Source organism: Anguilla anguilla, chromosome 16 (genome assembly GCF_013347855.1).
Source record: "Anguilla anguilla isolate fAngAng1 chromosome 16, fAngAng1.pri, whole genome shotgun sequence".
Lineage (NCBI taxonomy): Eukaryota > Metazoa > Chordata > Actinopteri > Anguilliformes > Anguillidae > Anguilla > Anguilla anguilla.
Genome location: NC_049216.1, coordinates 8,961,854 through 8,975,945, shown reverse-complemented (window position 1 = coordinate 8,975,945; position 14,092 = coordinate 8,961,854). Strand labels below are relative to the sequence as shown.

The 14,092-nt window shown below is 51.1% G+C and overlaps 1 protein-coding gene across 3 annotated transcripts in view; it reads left to right on the top strand.

Moving 5' to 3' along the window:
* The window catches only part of mical2b (microtubule associated monooxygenase, calponin and LIM domain containing 2b), an 85,412-nt gene that overhangs the window by 6,297 nt on the left and 65,023 nt on the right, over window positions 1-14,092 (top strand). For 2 of the 3 annotated variants that reach the window (XM_035396317.1, XM_035396315.1), the window contains exon 2: window positions 10,136-10,522. In XM_035396317.1, coding sequence (XP_035252208.1) covers window positions 10,259-10,522 — 264 coding nt within the window. In that variant the 5' untranslated portion in view covers window positions 10,136-10,258. The remainder of the gene's footprint in view (window positions 1-10,135; window positions 10,523-14,092) is intronic. The other variant, XM_035396316.1, reaches the window with a different exon arrangement.

The following is a 14,092-nucleotide window of genomic DNA, read 5'->3' as shown; positions in this document are numbered from 1 at the left end:
GAGAGAGAGAGAGAGAGAGCTGGCTGGACTGAATGGTGGTCGAGTTGGATTCAGCCTTGCAGTTCTGGGAAAGTTTCACTTCCTGTTTCCGGCCCATTTCCTCCCAGTCCCCTCTCTCTGGAGGTGAGCGTGTGTTTCCAGTCTCTGTGTGTCTGCTAATGGGACAGGAAGGAGAAGGGGCGGGTGTTTTGGGGGGGGGGCTGGGGGGTCGGTGGTCACGGAGCAAGCCTCCTGCCAGTTTTCTGATGTTGTGCACTGCAGTCCTGCTGAGGACAGACTAATCAGCTGGGTTGAGAGCAGTGGCCCTCCCCCGGCCCCTTCCCCCGCCCCCTTCTCCTAACACTGTCTTCTGCAGGAGTTGGTATTTTTTTACATATACATATAACTTGCCTTTTCCCGTGCGGGCCAACTGTAAATGGATCCATTAGCATGAACCCAGTTAGCTCCTTCCCTCACATAGAGGGATATCCTCTCATTCTTTGCTTATCGATGGCTCATTGACAGGCTATTCAATTGCTCGTTTGTGTGCGGGAGGAAAAAAACATCGAAGCACAGTTCCATGTTTGCACAGCGTATCTTTTCGATGACCTGAACACCCAACCAGCGGGTCCTTTAACGAAAGCAAAGGCCAGGTCCTTAATCGTGTTTTTCGCAGCCTGGTTACGCAACACCTCGACCGTGTTAATTGGAGTGTAAACAGCAGGCTGGCAGGACAGCCCAAAAACGTCCAGTGGAAAGTCTGTGATTAGGGGTGCCCCCCCCCCCCCCCCCCGCCGCCCCGTGGAGGGCTGGGCACGCCGTCCGCTCGTCCCAAGAGTAACGGGCCCTCGCACGGTGACCCGGGCGGGGGAGAAAGGAGAAGGGGTCCAGGGACGGGATTTAGCCTGTAGTTGCAGAATGCGGGAGTGGTCCAGGTCAAGCATCTGTGCATTTCGCTCTCGATCGAGGGCATTACACACGGGCTGCTGTTAAAATTGTGTTGCCTTGTACGTTTGGATGATAACCGGCGGGGGAAGAACTGTTTTTTTTTTTTTTTTTAACCTTCAACTCATATTCCAAGCGTCAACTGACTAATTTAAAAGAGGCTCTTTTAAATTAGGCCTTAAGACTTACCTGTTCCTGTGTGCTGATTCCTATTAGTTTGGACTGTTAGCTGAAGCGCGTTTTGCGAAGCACTCTAGGATGTGGACGTGAAGAGAGTGACATGCGAGTGTCCAGTGTTGCAGGGCCTTTAAAGAGGGTGTTTTCGGTTGAGTGTGCGTAAATCGATCTGGGCCCAGCCTGGGCCCGGCAGGGGCGTTCCTCTCTCCCGTGGCGCTCCGCGTAGACGCCTCCGGCGGAAAGCTTGGCTATTCGCGAGCTTCTGCGCTCCTCGGGAGTTTTTTTTGGGCGCCGTCGGTTTCCGTCGGCCTGGGGAATGTCACTGTGCGTAAGGTCGGATGGCGTCCTCGGGGTCACGCACCCCCCCCCTGCACCCGGAAGGTGACACCTGTTTATTCCGAGCCGGACGTCTGTCAACCGGCGTCAGTCGCACCAAAGACTCGTTACCCTCGCCAGATACTCCGCTCCGATTGATCTCCTAACGCTGACAGTCCCGTCTCCCTACCGCTGAAGCCAAAGCGTTGCTCAGCGGGTCTGACCAGGTACAGCGCCGAGGCGACGGACGTTCTCGTGCTGTAATGCAGCGCTGGAAACTCCTGTTGCCAACAGATGGAGTTGAGTATCTGGGTGAGTCCGTGGAGTGCGTGGTGGCGCGCACTGACACGCCGAACAGCCCCGCAGCCACGGAAACATAAAACCGCCAGCCCGAACGGCGGCTGCCGCGGCCCCCCCGCCCATCGGGCCGCTACGGCGCGCGCGGAGGGAGTCAGGAGCCGAAGAAGCCCCCTTAAATTGAGGCGTCTGCGCTCTGTTTAAAGTCCCATCAGAACCCCCAACGGAATGGCTTTAATAGGGCCTGAGAGCTCATCATTCTTAAAAATGATATGCGGAATCGCCCACTCGCTCGTAAAAAACAAAAACAAAAAAGTGCAGGAATTTTTTGTTCTGAAAGTTTCTGTTCAGGAGCTTAATGTGCTGTTCTTCTGTGACTCATCCAGTTTTTCCTTAGCATATCTCAGATGGGTTTTTCTGTCTGTCTGTCTGTTTTTTTTTTGTTCTGTCTTATTTTTAAAATTCCCCCTCATAAATTATTACAGCAAAAAAAAAATGGCACTATACAAACGAAAGGATTCACGATTCATTAATCATGAATAAATTATGGGTACGTCCTGAAATAAAATATAATATTAAAGAACTTAAGAATCTAGGTGTAATATTCAGTGTAAATAAAGAGTGAGGCTCTGGGCTGGTTGTGTTGTAATGGGGACTAACTCTGGAGCCACTGCAGCTGGTTTTGCCCTTGGCCCCGATGTGTCTCCGGAATGATCCGTTTGCGGTGGGAGACGTCCGGTTCCGCGCGCTCAGCACAGTAGGCTCAGGCACACAGACAGACACAGCACAGCTGTTGTATCCGTAGCTACTGTGTGAAATAATGATATTTCTCCTCGGACAGGGAATCGCTTTCAAGCGCTGCATACTGTAGAAATACCCCCTCCCCCCCCCCCCACCCCTCTCTCTCTCAAGACAACTTCTCTTTGTTGTGGGCCCAGTCTTGCGAGAGCTGACTGCTTTTTATGGCTTCCAACTGATACTCCTCGGACTCTCGGAGCTTATGGAAAGGGGGGGGGCGTTTTTTCGGGGGGGTTGTGAACGTTGTTTGCGCGAAGCTGCTTCCAGCTCTGATGTGTCACGCTTCCTTATCAGCCAGCGAGTGCTTCCTTCCTTCCTCTTCTTCTCCGCGCTCGGCCGCAGTCGCCCTCGCCGCAATCCCCCGCTCCCCCAACCCGTCCCCCAACCCATTCCCCGCCCACGACATCGCTGTGTTTCTGTCTTAGTCTTGGTCGTTCGTTTTCTGTCAAGCTCCTTTTAAACTTTCAGCGTTGTTGTTGTTGCGTCTGATTCATCACGAGGCCCAAGCCAATCACGCTTTTGAGATCGGCGGCATCGTTTTTTTACGGGCCAGCGGACCGTGCTCCGCCCGCCCTCCCTGGGCGGTGCCCGTTTTGATGTCGCCAGACCAAATCCGCGAAAGAGATGCCATTCTGGCTCCGCCAAGTGTAACAGTGACCTAAATTCCTCCTTATTAAGGCCAGCGTATGACCGTTCACGCGTTCCTGGAGTAAAGCTGTGTGTACACTCTAAGCCCTCGGTCGCGCTGGAGGTAGAAAGCGCTCCGGGATTAAGTACCGCGCTCTCCGTGCAAGTTTGTAGTAGGTCGAAAGTCAGAAAGTGGTGGTGGGGAAAAAAACAAGTTTGCTGGACTTTCTGATCGCACTAATCTAGCACTGTTTGGCTGTATTCTGGTGCTGGATACCCCCCGCCCGCCCCCACACACACACACACACCACTCACACTCACACACACACACACACACACACACACACACACACACACACACACACACACATGCTTTTGCCACTGTGGCGCCTGGGTTATGGAACAGCCTTCCCATTGATATCAGATATGCGAACACTGTGGACACTTTTAAGCGGTGCCTAAAGACTCATTTGCTCAGACAGGCTTTTAATTGATGCTCAAATTGTTTGTTTTATGTTGTTGTTTTACGGATGTGTGTGTATACATTTGCTGCTTTTATTTGCACTTTGTGAAGCACTTTGTGGCCCTTATCCTTGAAAAGTGCTATATAAATAAAGTTTACTTACTTGCTTATACACACACAGACACAGACACACACACACACACACACACACACACACACACACACACACACGCACGCACATACACCTTTATCAAAATCAGGGCAGTCCAGCTGCAGCAGGTACATATTTCAGATCTCTGAAATTCCTCTGCTGAAGATTGCCTGCTCTGAAGCAAATTGCCGTAGCCTGTGCAATAATAACACTCTAAATATCACAACCTGCTCCAGGGGAACTGCTTTGAATTCCCCACAACCGCACAGGCCCAGCCTTGCGTGCCTGCTGTAATGCAGCATAGGCCACCACGGAGTGGAGAGCGCTGTGAGCGGGCGGGGGGGGGGGGAGGGGGGGGCGAACGTTTCTCTCTTTTATTTATTTTTGGCACACGGGCTGAGGTCTGGGACAGGTCCAGATATCGCTGACAATCTGACCGTCTCACGTTCCGCTCCCCAAACGCTCCGACCCGCCGCAGGGACCGGAGCGGCCCGGGGCGAAGAAAACGCAGTGTGTCGCGGAGAGGGTGGCGGAGTGAGCCCGCCGTTCGGCCGACACGCGCCGCGATCTCGGGACAGCGGGTTCCGATCCGCGCGCGTGAAAAATGTGGATTGCGTAAACGCGGCGCGTGGAGTGCGTGCGCGCGGCGCCTAAAAACCTCCTGAGAGGAGCGAAGCGGCCGCTGGCGTGACTAAAAGCCGCCCGGCATAGTTTTGGTTCTGGGGAAACCCGGGCCGTGGGCCGCAAAGCGCCTCCCCAGACAGCCGTTTCTGGAGGAGGAGGAGCGGCCGGGCCAGCCCTTTGATCTGTGGGGATTTTTAAAATTTTATTTCTTCTTTTACGTGGTTTCCCCCCCCCCCCCTCCATGAGCAACGACGCTCTGTCTGCCCCGCGCGCCCACGTCTTCGTTTCCACTCTGTCACGCGGGTGAAGTATTCCACCTGGGACGGCCGGCCTAAATAACCAGGCCCGGCCCGGGGAGATTCTAGGTTCCTCGCCGTCGGCGCGCCGTGTAATCATCTCCCGGGCTCGGGCCCGGGCAGGCGGCTCGGACGATTACCCGCCGCCGCGCCGAACCCGTGGAATGCAAACCACCGGTTTGGCAAGTGGTCATTAGGGCAGCCAATTGAAGCCTTCGCAGCAGCTAGTTTCACGAAGGGGATACATTTTACACTGCGTATTAATGCGTTTGCATCAGATTTGCTGTCTTAGCTGCTCATTTTGGCTCTGCCGGTACTTGTTTGTTACGAACCTTTTTTTTTTTCTTTTTTTTTCTCTCTTCTTGCTCCTACCACCTAAAAGCCTTGGTTGAGTTTAAGGGCAGTTCACCATCTGAGATTTGAATGGCAAATTTTAAGGAAGCATCGCGTCTTGCTGTGGCTTAGATAACACAAAGTAGATGCGATGATGTTTTCTGAAAGAAGTCCAAAATGTTGGTTGAAAAAAGGAGGAAATGTGCTTTGGTGAGTTTGACGGGAAGTGTAAATGTTTGTACGATTTTCCTTTTTACACAGAAGTTTTTTTTTTTTTGTGTCAAACGCAGGATAAATTATTCACAATGATTGTACTGGTTGTTCCACATTTTATCATCTTCCCTTTAAATCAATGTGGTGGAAGTGGCTTTCTAATCTGCTTTCGTCATCCACGCATGCACATTTCCTTCAAGGCTTACCCAACCAAAAAAAAAAAACACATCGATCCTTGTACCGTTGCACTTTGTCAAAAGGTGAAGGAGCTGATACAATCTGGAAACCACGGCCCATTTCTCCCTCTCAATAGATTACCTCAGCACAAAGGTGGGGCACGGACAGGAAGTGACAGATTCCAACAGCGGGACCGAATTCCTAAAAGGGACCACGCCTCTCAGGAGCGGTCAAACTCGCTGCTGGCACAGCCAGTGTAGCCACGGATACCCCCCCTCCCCCACCCACAACCCCCCCCCCCCACCCCCCCCCGGGTTTAACTGCCAGGGGCTGTTCTCTCATTTCAAGCACCTGCGTTCCTGCAACCTGCTGCCACGTTCAGGTGACCCACTTACGCTATCTCAGAAGATAAATGCGCACATGCCACAGATGGCTTTCTTAAAAAGGATAAAAATTCCCTCCCTGTTATGAGAGCTCCGGGGAGCTGCCGTTCTCCCGGTGACACGTGCCCCTTGGGGCCTGGCGTGTGAACGTGCCCCCCCCCCGACCCCTTCCCCCTCATCCCCACCAATGAGAATGCAGAAGGGGCGTGGCTTACGCCCACTGCTGATGGAGCACTTCGGAGTTATGTGGAGCGTCTGGCCCTGGAATGCCCTCGGTTCTCGCCGAGAGGGGCCGGACACAGGGGCTTTTTTTTGGGGGGGGGGGGGCCCCGGGGGTTTATTTAGCGCCTCTAAGAGAAAGAGCTGACACTTCCTTTCAGAGGCGCCCCTCGCGCCCCCCCGACCAGCTCCGGACGCCGTTCGGCGTGACGAAGCCGCGGTTTTCTCAGCCCAGCCCGGTCTCGCTCTCGCTCTCGCTCTCGACACGCGGCGGCCCGGAGGCAACACGGAGCCGCACTCGCGTGTGATTGGCCAGGCTGTCTGCCTTATCGCTAGGGGAATGGTGAAAGACGCCTCTGACAGAATGAGCTGATGTTTTCACTCTGATTCTGAACTGGCCCAAGAGGGAACTGGCTTTTCATTTCGCTAATGAATCAGCCCTGCAGAGCAGGGGGAACCGGGCGGTTTATTATTAAGCAACCGTGGGACTAGACTTCACAACAGTGTTGAATAATGCATATTTTGTAAATATAAAGTGTGATCGTAACCTGGCAGTGACCTGCAGGGAAACTGAGAACGTCTGCTCTCTCCGTGCTTCACTGTTATGTCTGCATTTCATGATTGTGACCACACTTGTAAAATATTTGGGTCTCTTTGGAAAAACATGGTTGCCACATTGCTGGTCCTATTTCTTCCCCAAAGAAGGCATGACAGTTCAAAAAAAAAAAAAGAAAAAAATGTTAAAAAATAAAAGAGAGAGGGAAAAAACTTCTTGTTTTTTTCCAGACTGACTGGAACTGCTGCTACAAATAGATGCAGATCACGGCTGTGATATAGTTACTGGTTCTTCCTGGGCCGTATCCCACAATGCCCTGTGCGCAGAACTGTTAAATATAGACGCAAGGCTGGACGGGAGCTTTCTAAGACTCCGGCTGCTTGAGAAATGCAGCGCCTTTGAATCACTGTGCACTTGGGCATTGGCTGAGGATCGAGGGGAAAAAACGCTGAGCACTTCGGCAGGCGGAAATGTAACACGGGTCATTTTTGATTATTGCCCCAGCACACGCCCCCTCCCCCCCCCTTTTTTTTTTTTTGGGAGCCAAGATGTGTGAAGGGTCACGGTCCATGGGGGGCACTTCATGGAAGGAGTGGGGTATCGTGCTTTCATTACCCACCGGCCAATGAAAGACGAGAAGCCGCACCACACCGCCGTGCTCAATTAGGTAGCCGAGCGGCGATCCCCCCCCAGGGCTCTGTGTTAATGCGAGTGGGGAGGGGGAGGGGGAAGGGGGGGGGGGGAGAGGGCAGACTTCACACCTCCATACATGCCCACTGGGCGATATTAATTTCGAAAGCGCTCCCCTTTCAGATATTTGTGGGAACAATATTCCACGTGCAGAATGCCCTGTGTGCTTCCAGTGGAGAGATCTACTGTGATACCATGGCACAGATTCCCTGCCTCCACTAACTGATTTGCTATTCAAATGGGCAGGAAGACTGGTCCAGGGGTAAGAATACTTTTGTGTGTGTGTGTGTGTGTGCGTGCGTGAATGCGTACCTGTGTGTGTAAGTGTATGTGTTTAGTTCCGTTTTGGATATCCTGCTGTTTCATGAGGTAATTTAGTGCATGCTTTCCATTGCTGTTTCAGCAGCTGTAAAAAAAAATAAAAAATTAGAATAAATAAATAGATAACGGTGCCTTCCCAAATCACATTGGGTGCATTATGCAATCAGACACACAGGCACAAACAAACAGAAGTTTTGAGGCCTGTTTCACTTCAGGAAAGGTAATGCTTTGGGACGTTCCTGAAATTGGAGGGAATTGACTCCAACTCTCATAGAACAGTCAATAGTAGATTATAAATTTAATACTAGCATTGAGGCAGGACTAGGAATGAGACCTAGACTAGAGGAAACAGGATAACAGATAAGACAGGAATACAAAGGGCACATTTGTAAAGCAAGTGTGAAAAGATGTGTTTTAAAGATGTCTTGAGTATCCTTTGACCAGTGGTGGTGAGTTTGCCTTGTGCATATGCTAAAGAAGCGTGTTCGCTAACTTTGGGCAGTCAAACTAAAGACCACAAAGGTGTGTTTTAAAAAAAAGATATTTAGAGTTCCTGGTGAGCTCGGCCTCCCTAAGGGAAGTTGTGCCATGGGAAGTTGACGTTCGCTGGTGATTAAGGTACCTGGCACCTCAGCACACGGAAATGCTGGCAGGATCTTCAAACACACGCACTGAGATTTGCTATGCAATTTGGACCACTGCTATACTCCTTATGAACCAAAATGTCTCAAATATTTAGTTAAAAAAAAAACGTATACCATTGAAATGCATGCATGCTTTGGCATGTAGGCACTTTCCATGTGGTGGTGGGGCTAATGCGCTGAGGGAAAAGGCACCTTTATCCAGGTGTAAGCCTGGGAGCAAAAGCCGCAAGTCCAAAGACATTTGTTTCTGCGTGCACGGCCCAAAGCAGGAGAGCTCGCGCTGCTGCTAAATCAGGCGACACCCACGGCGCAGCGCAAACGGAGCTCTGCGCAGCCGTCTCTCGGGACGGAGCACTGCGCAGCCGTCTGTCGGGACGGAGCTCTACGCAGCCGTCTGTCGGGACGGAGCTCTGCGCAGCCGTCTCTCGGGACGGAGCTCTGCGCAGCCGTCTGTCGGGACGGAGCACTGCGCAGCCGTCTGTCGGGACGGAGCTCTGCGCAGCCGTCTCTCGGGACGGAGCTCTGCGCAGCCGTCTGTCGGGACGGAGCTCTGCGCAGCCGTCTGTCGGGACGGTGCTCTGCGCAGCCGTCTGTCGGGACGGAGCTCTGCGCAGCCGTCTGTCGGGACGGAGCACTGCGCAGCCGTCTGTCGGGACGGAGCTCTGCGCAGCCGTCTGCCGGGACGGAGCTCTGCGCAGCCGTCTGCCGGGACGGAGCTCTGCGCAGCCGTCTGTCGGGACGGAGCACTGCGCAGCCGTCTCTCGGGACGGAGCTCTGCGCAGCCGTCTGTCGGGACGGAGCACTGCGTGCCTGTTTCTGTCGGGACGGAGCACTGCGCAGCCGTCTGTCGGGACGGAGCACTGCGTGCCTGTTTCTGTCGGGATGGAGCACTGCGCAGCCGTCTGTCGGGACGGAGCTCTGCGCAGCCGTCTGTCGGGACGGAGCTCTGCGCAGCCGTCTGTCGGGACGGAGCTCTGCGCAGCCGTCTGTCGGGACGGAGCTCTGCGCAGCCGTCTGTCGGGACGGAGCGCTGCGCAGCCGTCTGTCGGGACGGAGCGCCGCGTGCCTGTTTCTGTCGACCCGGCAGATCGTCAGTCACGCGGGGGTGTGATCTCATCGACGCTTCCCCCTCACGGAAAACAAAAACCGCCCCGGTGTTAGAGACCGTACGTGCCGGGCCGCAGCCAGCCCCGCACTTTCAGCGCACGTAGCCGCTCCTCAGCGAGCGACCGCTCATATTTGGGAGGTTGCGTTCGCGTTATTTTAACCTCGTCTGGCCGCACGTGCCTTGCACAGGGAAAAAAAAAAAAAAAAGAAAGTTTTTTCCAGGTCTTGGAACTCTGTTCTAATCGGCACACGCCCCCCCGAGTCGATAAGAACGTGATTCGCGGTTGAAACGTCTGCGGCCAGGGCACTATTTTAAGGCCCCGTTGAAAGCTTGTCTACTGCTTCTAGGACGTGTGCTGGCACGGATGGCACCCTGTAATTCAGAACCGTCCGTGTCTTTTATTGCTTGATCTCTTAATGCCCTGATCAGAAAAAAAAAACTTGTTTGGAAGGACATGCTGCATATTCCTTGGGGAAAGGAGAAGAAAAAAATTCTCCACCCGTGGTCTATATAAAGGAAACCTAAGAATGGTTCACAGTGAGCCAAGCTTCATGACTGAAAAGCTGTGTATTCTTGGTGTCAAATTAACAAAGCAGGTAATGAATGTGTGTGAAAGGATTAGGTATAATACAGTAATATAACTGCCACCTGCTCAGAACAATAACCGTGACCACTTCAGGTCAGGCACTTAGCCCTTTTAAGTAAACATATTTTTATTGGTGGGATTACGTAAGCCATCTGTTCAGGATTCCACGCCACCATCGAGCGTGCGGAGCGATGACATCATACTCACCCTGGCTTCTTTTTTTCTCCCGCCAGCTCAGGTTGGGCATGCCAGCAGCGACCAGACCGTGGGCGTAGCATCCGAGCGGCCGAGAAAGAGAGAGAGAGAGCGGGGGAGCGAGGCGGGGAGAGAGAGAGGGCGCGAGTGCCGGGGCGGAGATGGGCGAGACGGAAGAGGAGAAGAGCGCCCAGGCCGGGCAGCTCTTCGAGAACTTCGTCCAGGCCTCCACGTGCAAGGGCACCCTGCAGGCCTTCAACATCCTGTGCAGGCAGCTGGACCTGGACCCGCTGGACCACAAGAGCTTCTACAGCCGGCTCAAGGCCCGGGTCACCTTCTGGAAGGCCAAGGCCCTGTGGAGCAAGCTGGACAAGAGGGCCGCCCACAAGGAGTACAAGAAAGGAAAGGCCTGCACTGGCACCAAGGTAAGCTCAACGCAACGCTGTACTTCCTGTTGGGCTCCTCACTAACTGAGTAGCCTCTCCACACAGTGCTGTACTTCCTGTTGGGCTCCTCACTAACTGCCAAGTAGCAGCCCCTCCACACAGTGCTGTACTTCCTGTTGGGCTCCTCACTAACTGAGTAGCCCCTGGGGGCACGAAACTGTGCACAGGTACAGCAATATGAGGGCGCTATGGTAAACCAGGCACAGGTGACTACAAAAAAATATGTTCACTTGTAGCATTAGGTATCCCTAGAGACTGAATTGACATGGGCACCAACGGCCTGTACCTTGATTTATTTATTACGAGTTGGGAAAGTAGTTCCATTTGCTTCCCTTCCTTTCTCATGCTATGAGTCACACTGACTGTGGCGGAATACTGGAGGTGATTGACAGTTACCATGGCGCCAGGTGTGGATGCCAATCAGACCATCGTTTTATAGGCCCATGACCCTTTCAGGCAGTCAGCTGTACGTAGGTCACGCTGACCAAAGCAATGGGAATAAAGCAGCTTATTTAAAACCACGCTTCATGATATTTACTGACCATTTGATAAAGTATATTGCAAATGAAGATTAAGTAAATTAAAGGATTTCCTTCTCCAAGAGTAAACTAGAGCCATTGAAGACTCTTTCGCTTGTTCCGGGCGAAACATTGAGCAGCATTTGAAAAGTAAAGGTGGTTCCATGGTCAGCATGTTTGGCAGACAGCCTAGTCAAGGTTTTGAAATGTAAATCAGGTAAGTACGATATTTGGCTAATGTATTCAAATATCAGTCTGGAAAATGTCGCTTTCTCCTGTCAGGTTTTGTTGCGTAAAACAAACCCCCCCCCCCCCCCCCCCCCCCCCCCCCCCCAACCCCCACCAGCCCGTGGCTTATTAGCACGCGCTGTACTTTTGTAAAGAGAGGAGGCCTGTACTCACGGTAGGACGCGAAACCCTGTGATTACGGGCACCGCAAAAGAGGGCGTGGTCTGCCTCGGCGGCCGAGAGTCTGTGAGGAGGAACACGTGACACGGGGCTATGCCTCCATTGGCCGGTCTCCGGTCTCTTCTCTCGTGCCATTGGCCGACCCTGTCCGATCGCCACGGGGACCCGGCGGCAGCGCTCTTTTATGAGTCACCGTCTGCGCAGCCAGTGACGATGGCCTTCTCTCACAGACTCGCCGGTGGCTCCGATGCACAAGGCCGTGGGTCTTCAAAGGGAGCTCTGCCCATTAGCTGGTCAGCACGTCAGTCACCAAAAGGCTTTTAGAATGTACAGCACGTGCACAAGACAGGGGATCTGTCAGCAAACAAGATTATTTTCTCTAAAAAAAAAAAAAATTTTGGGGTGGGGAGTGAGTGAGTGCTAATTATTGCCCCCCTCCCCAATCCCCCCAACCCGCAGAAGAACATGAAAGCTGAATGGCGCTAAGCCAGCATGTTATGTGCTTCACATGTGTTTTTAAAACAAAATGGAGGCAATTAAAACCCTAAGTACAAACTATTAAACGTCCAGTGTTTACACGGTTTAAAATAAATTGAAGTGACAGGTTTCTATAGTTGTAATTAATCCTTCATTAGCTCCAAATTACGTTTTTGCTCAAGTTCCAAGTCCTTCTCTCTTCCAAACATCTTTATTTTGACAAAAGCCCCCAGGGAGGCTTGAATAACTAGCGCTGTTTATGAAAGTAATCAGAAAGACGTGTGACTGCTAAGTTGCAGCTAGGTCATTTATTGCACTTGAAAGAGTGGTGCTTAAGAATCAGGCTTATTTTGGCCCTCTGCCTGTGTGAATCTCAAGGCAAGGAAAGAAAGGCGGAAAGGGCTGACGTATTGTCTTTCAGAGACGAAAAAAAAATCCCACTCTTGTAATAAAAGCCGAAAAGCCTTAAACCTTTCCTTTCGAGTTTTAATTTACCTTAACACTCGATGTGTCCCTTGTGGAGGAAAAAAGGCGAAAGAAAGCCGTTGCGTTGCTGCGCCCGACCCCTGTGATCCTCTCTGCAAATTAGCCTTTTTGATTTATGCCGTCCCAGCTGCTCGTTTACAATCTAGTTATTCTTTATTTTTGGAGACGGGGTGATGTCAGTGTCGGTTTAGTGCGCCTTTTCTAATCTGGCTTCGCTCCGGACGCCGCGATCGGGACGCGTCGCTGTGCACTCAGCTGCCAAATGCCTGTTACCGGCGTAATCCCCGGCCCCGCACAATCCTGCCTGACGCAAGTCATTAAACACTCGGTTATTGAAAATAATGTTCTCATACGAAAACGCGCCCCCGTTATTCCCCCCTCATCAATCTAAGGTCACGCCCTCTTACCCTGCCGTCTCGGCTGGAGTAATGCGTTGCACATTTCACGCTGGCAAGGAATAATACCTCGGAGGAGGAACATTTTGACCATATATGTCGAACAGCGCGAACGTGCTTCACATAGTATTTGAATGACTCCGACAGCAAACTATGTTTTTTTTTCTTCTTATTTTTGCTGTTTTAAGAAGTCATCGGAAGCAAAACGGAATCGTGGGGCGAACTCGGAGGAAACCGAGGCGTTTGTTTCCGTGGTGATGCTGGATTCCTATGGACAGATACAGCGGAAAATATTTGCATCCGATCCCCTCTGAAAGCGAGATTTTGACTGGACTGGAGACCTAGTTCGCTCCAGTGGTTCGTCAGTGCCTGAGAGGAACTAGAGGGGGAACGTTGTTTTCCCAAAATCATCCCACCGTGCGCGTTTGCAATTGAACTTAAATATACAACAAATAAAATCTCTTGCATCAGCTTTAGGCTGAAAGTGCCCCATGGCCTCTTTCAGAGCATAGCTCGTAGTCATTATTGTCTGCTCTTCAAACAGTGCGATTGCTATTGCAGTTTGGGAAAATGAACACATTGGGACAACTTGTTATACAGTCTTCTCACTCTTCCAAAAGCAATAATGCAGTTCACCTGATATTTGTAGAATAGCTTTTTTTTAATTTTTTTTTTTAAAGCAAATCAGTTTTCCTTGCAGTGTATACTGTAAACTTTTTTTTAAAATAATCGCACAAGTACACTCCTAATGAACTGTAAAATTAAATTTTCTGGTTCCAAATGTGCTCTAGAGTCTGGTGCAGTATTTATGAATGGGAGAGGAAATATGTCTGTTATATTAATACCATTGTGCTCTGGGTTTAGCTGATACAGTTTTTATAAAGATGTGTTGCAGCATACATTATACAAACTGTTTAATACGTTAAAATAATTAAAAATGATGTGCAATGGGAAAGTTCTGTTTATCACAGACATTATTAAGTTCTTACAAACTTACTAATAAATCAGTATGGTTGTATGATGAATTTATTGCTTGAATTTGTTTCAAATATTTATTTCTCTGTTGTCCCAGTTTTAGACATGCATGGACATTTGTTGTTCATTCAGTGTAGTTAAAAAATGTATGTCTAAATGTTAAATGGGCGAGTTCTTACAACTGTTTGCCAAGGATTCTCAGTGGATTTCATGTAAATCCAAACTTGGAGACTTAAGTATGAAAACACGATGTCATCACCATGCAGAACGTAGCTGTTTCCACCTAGGAG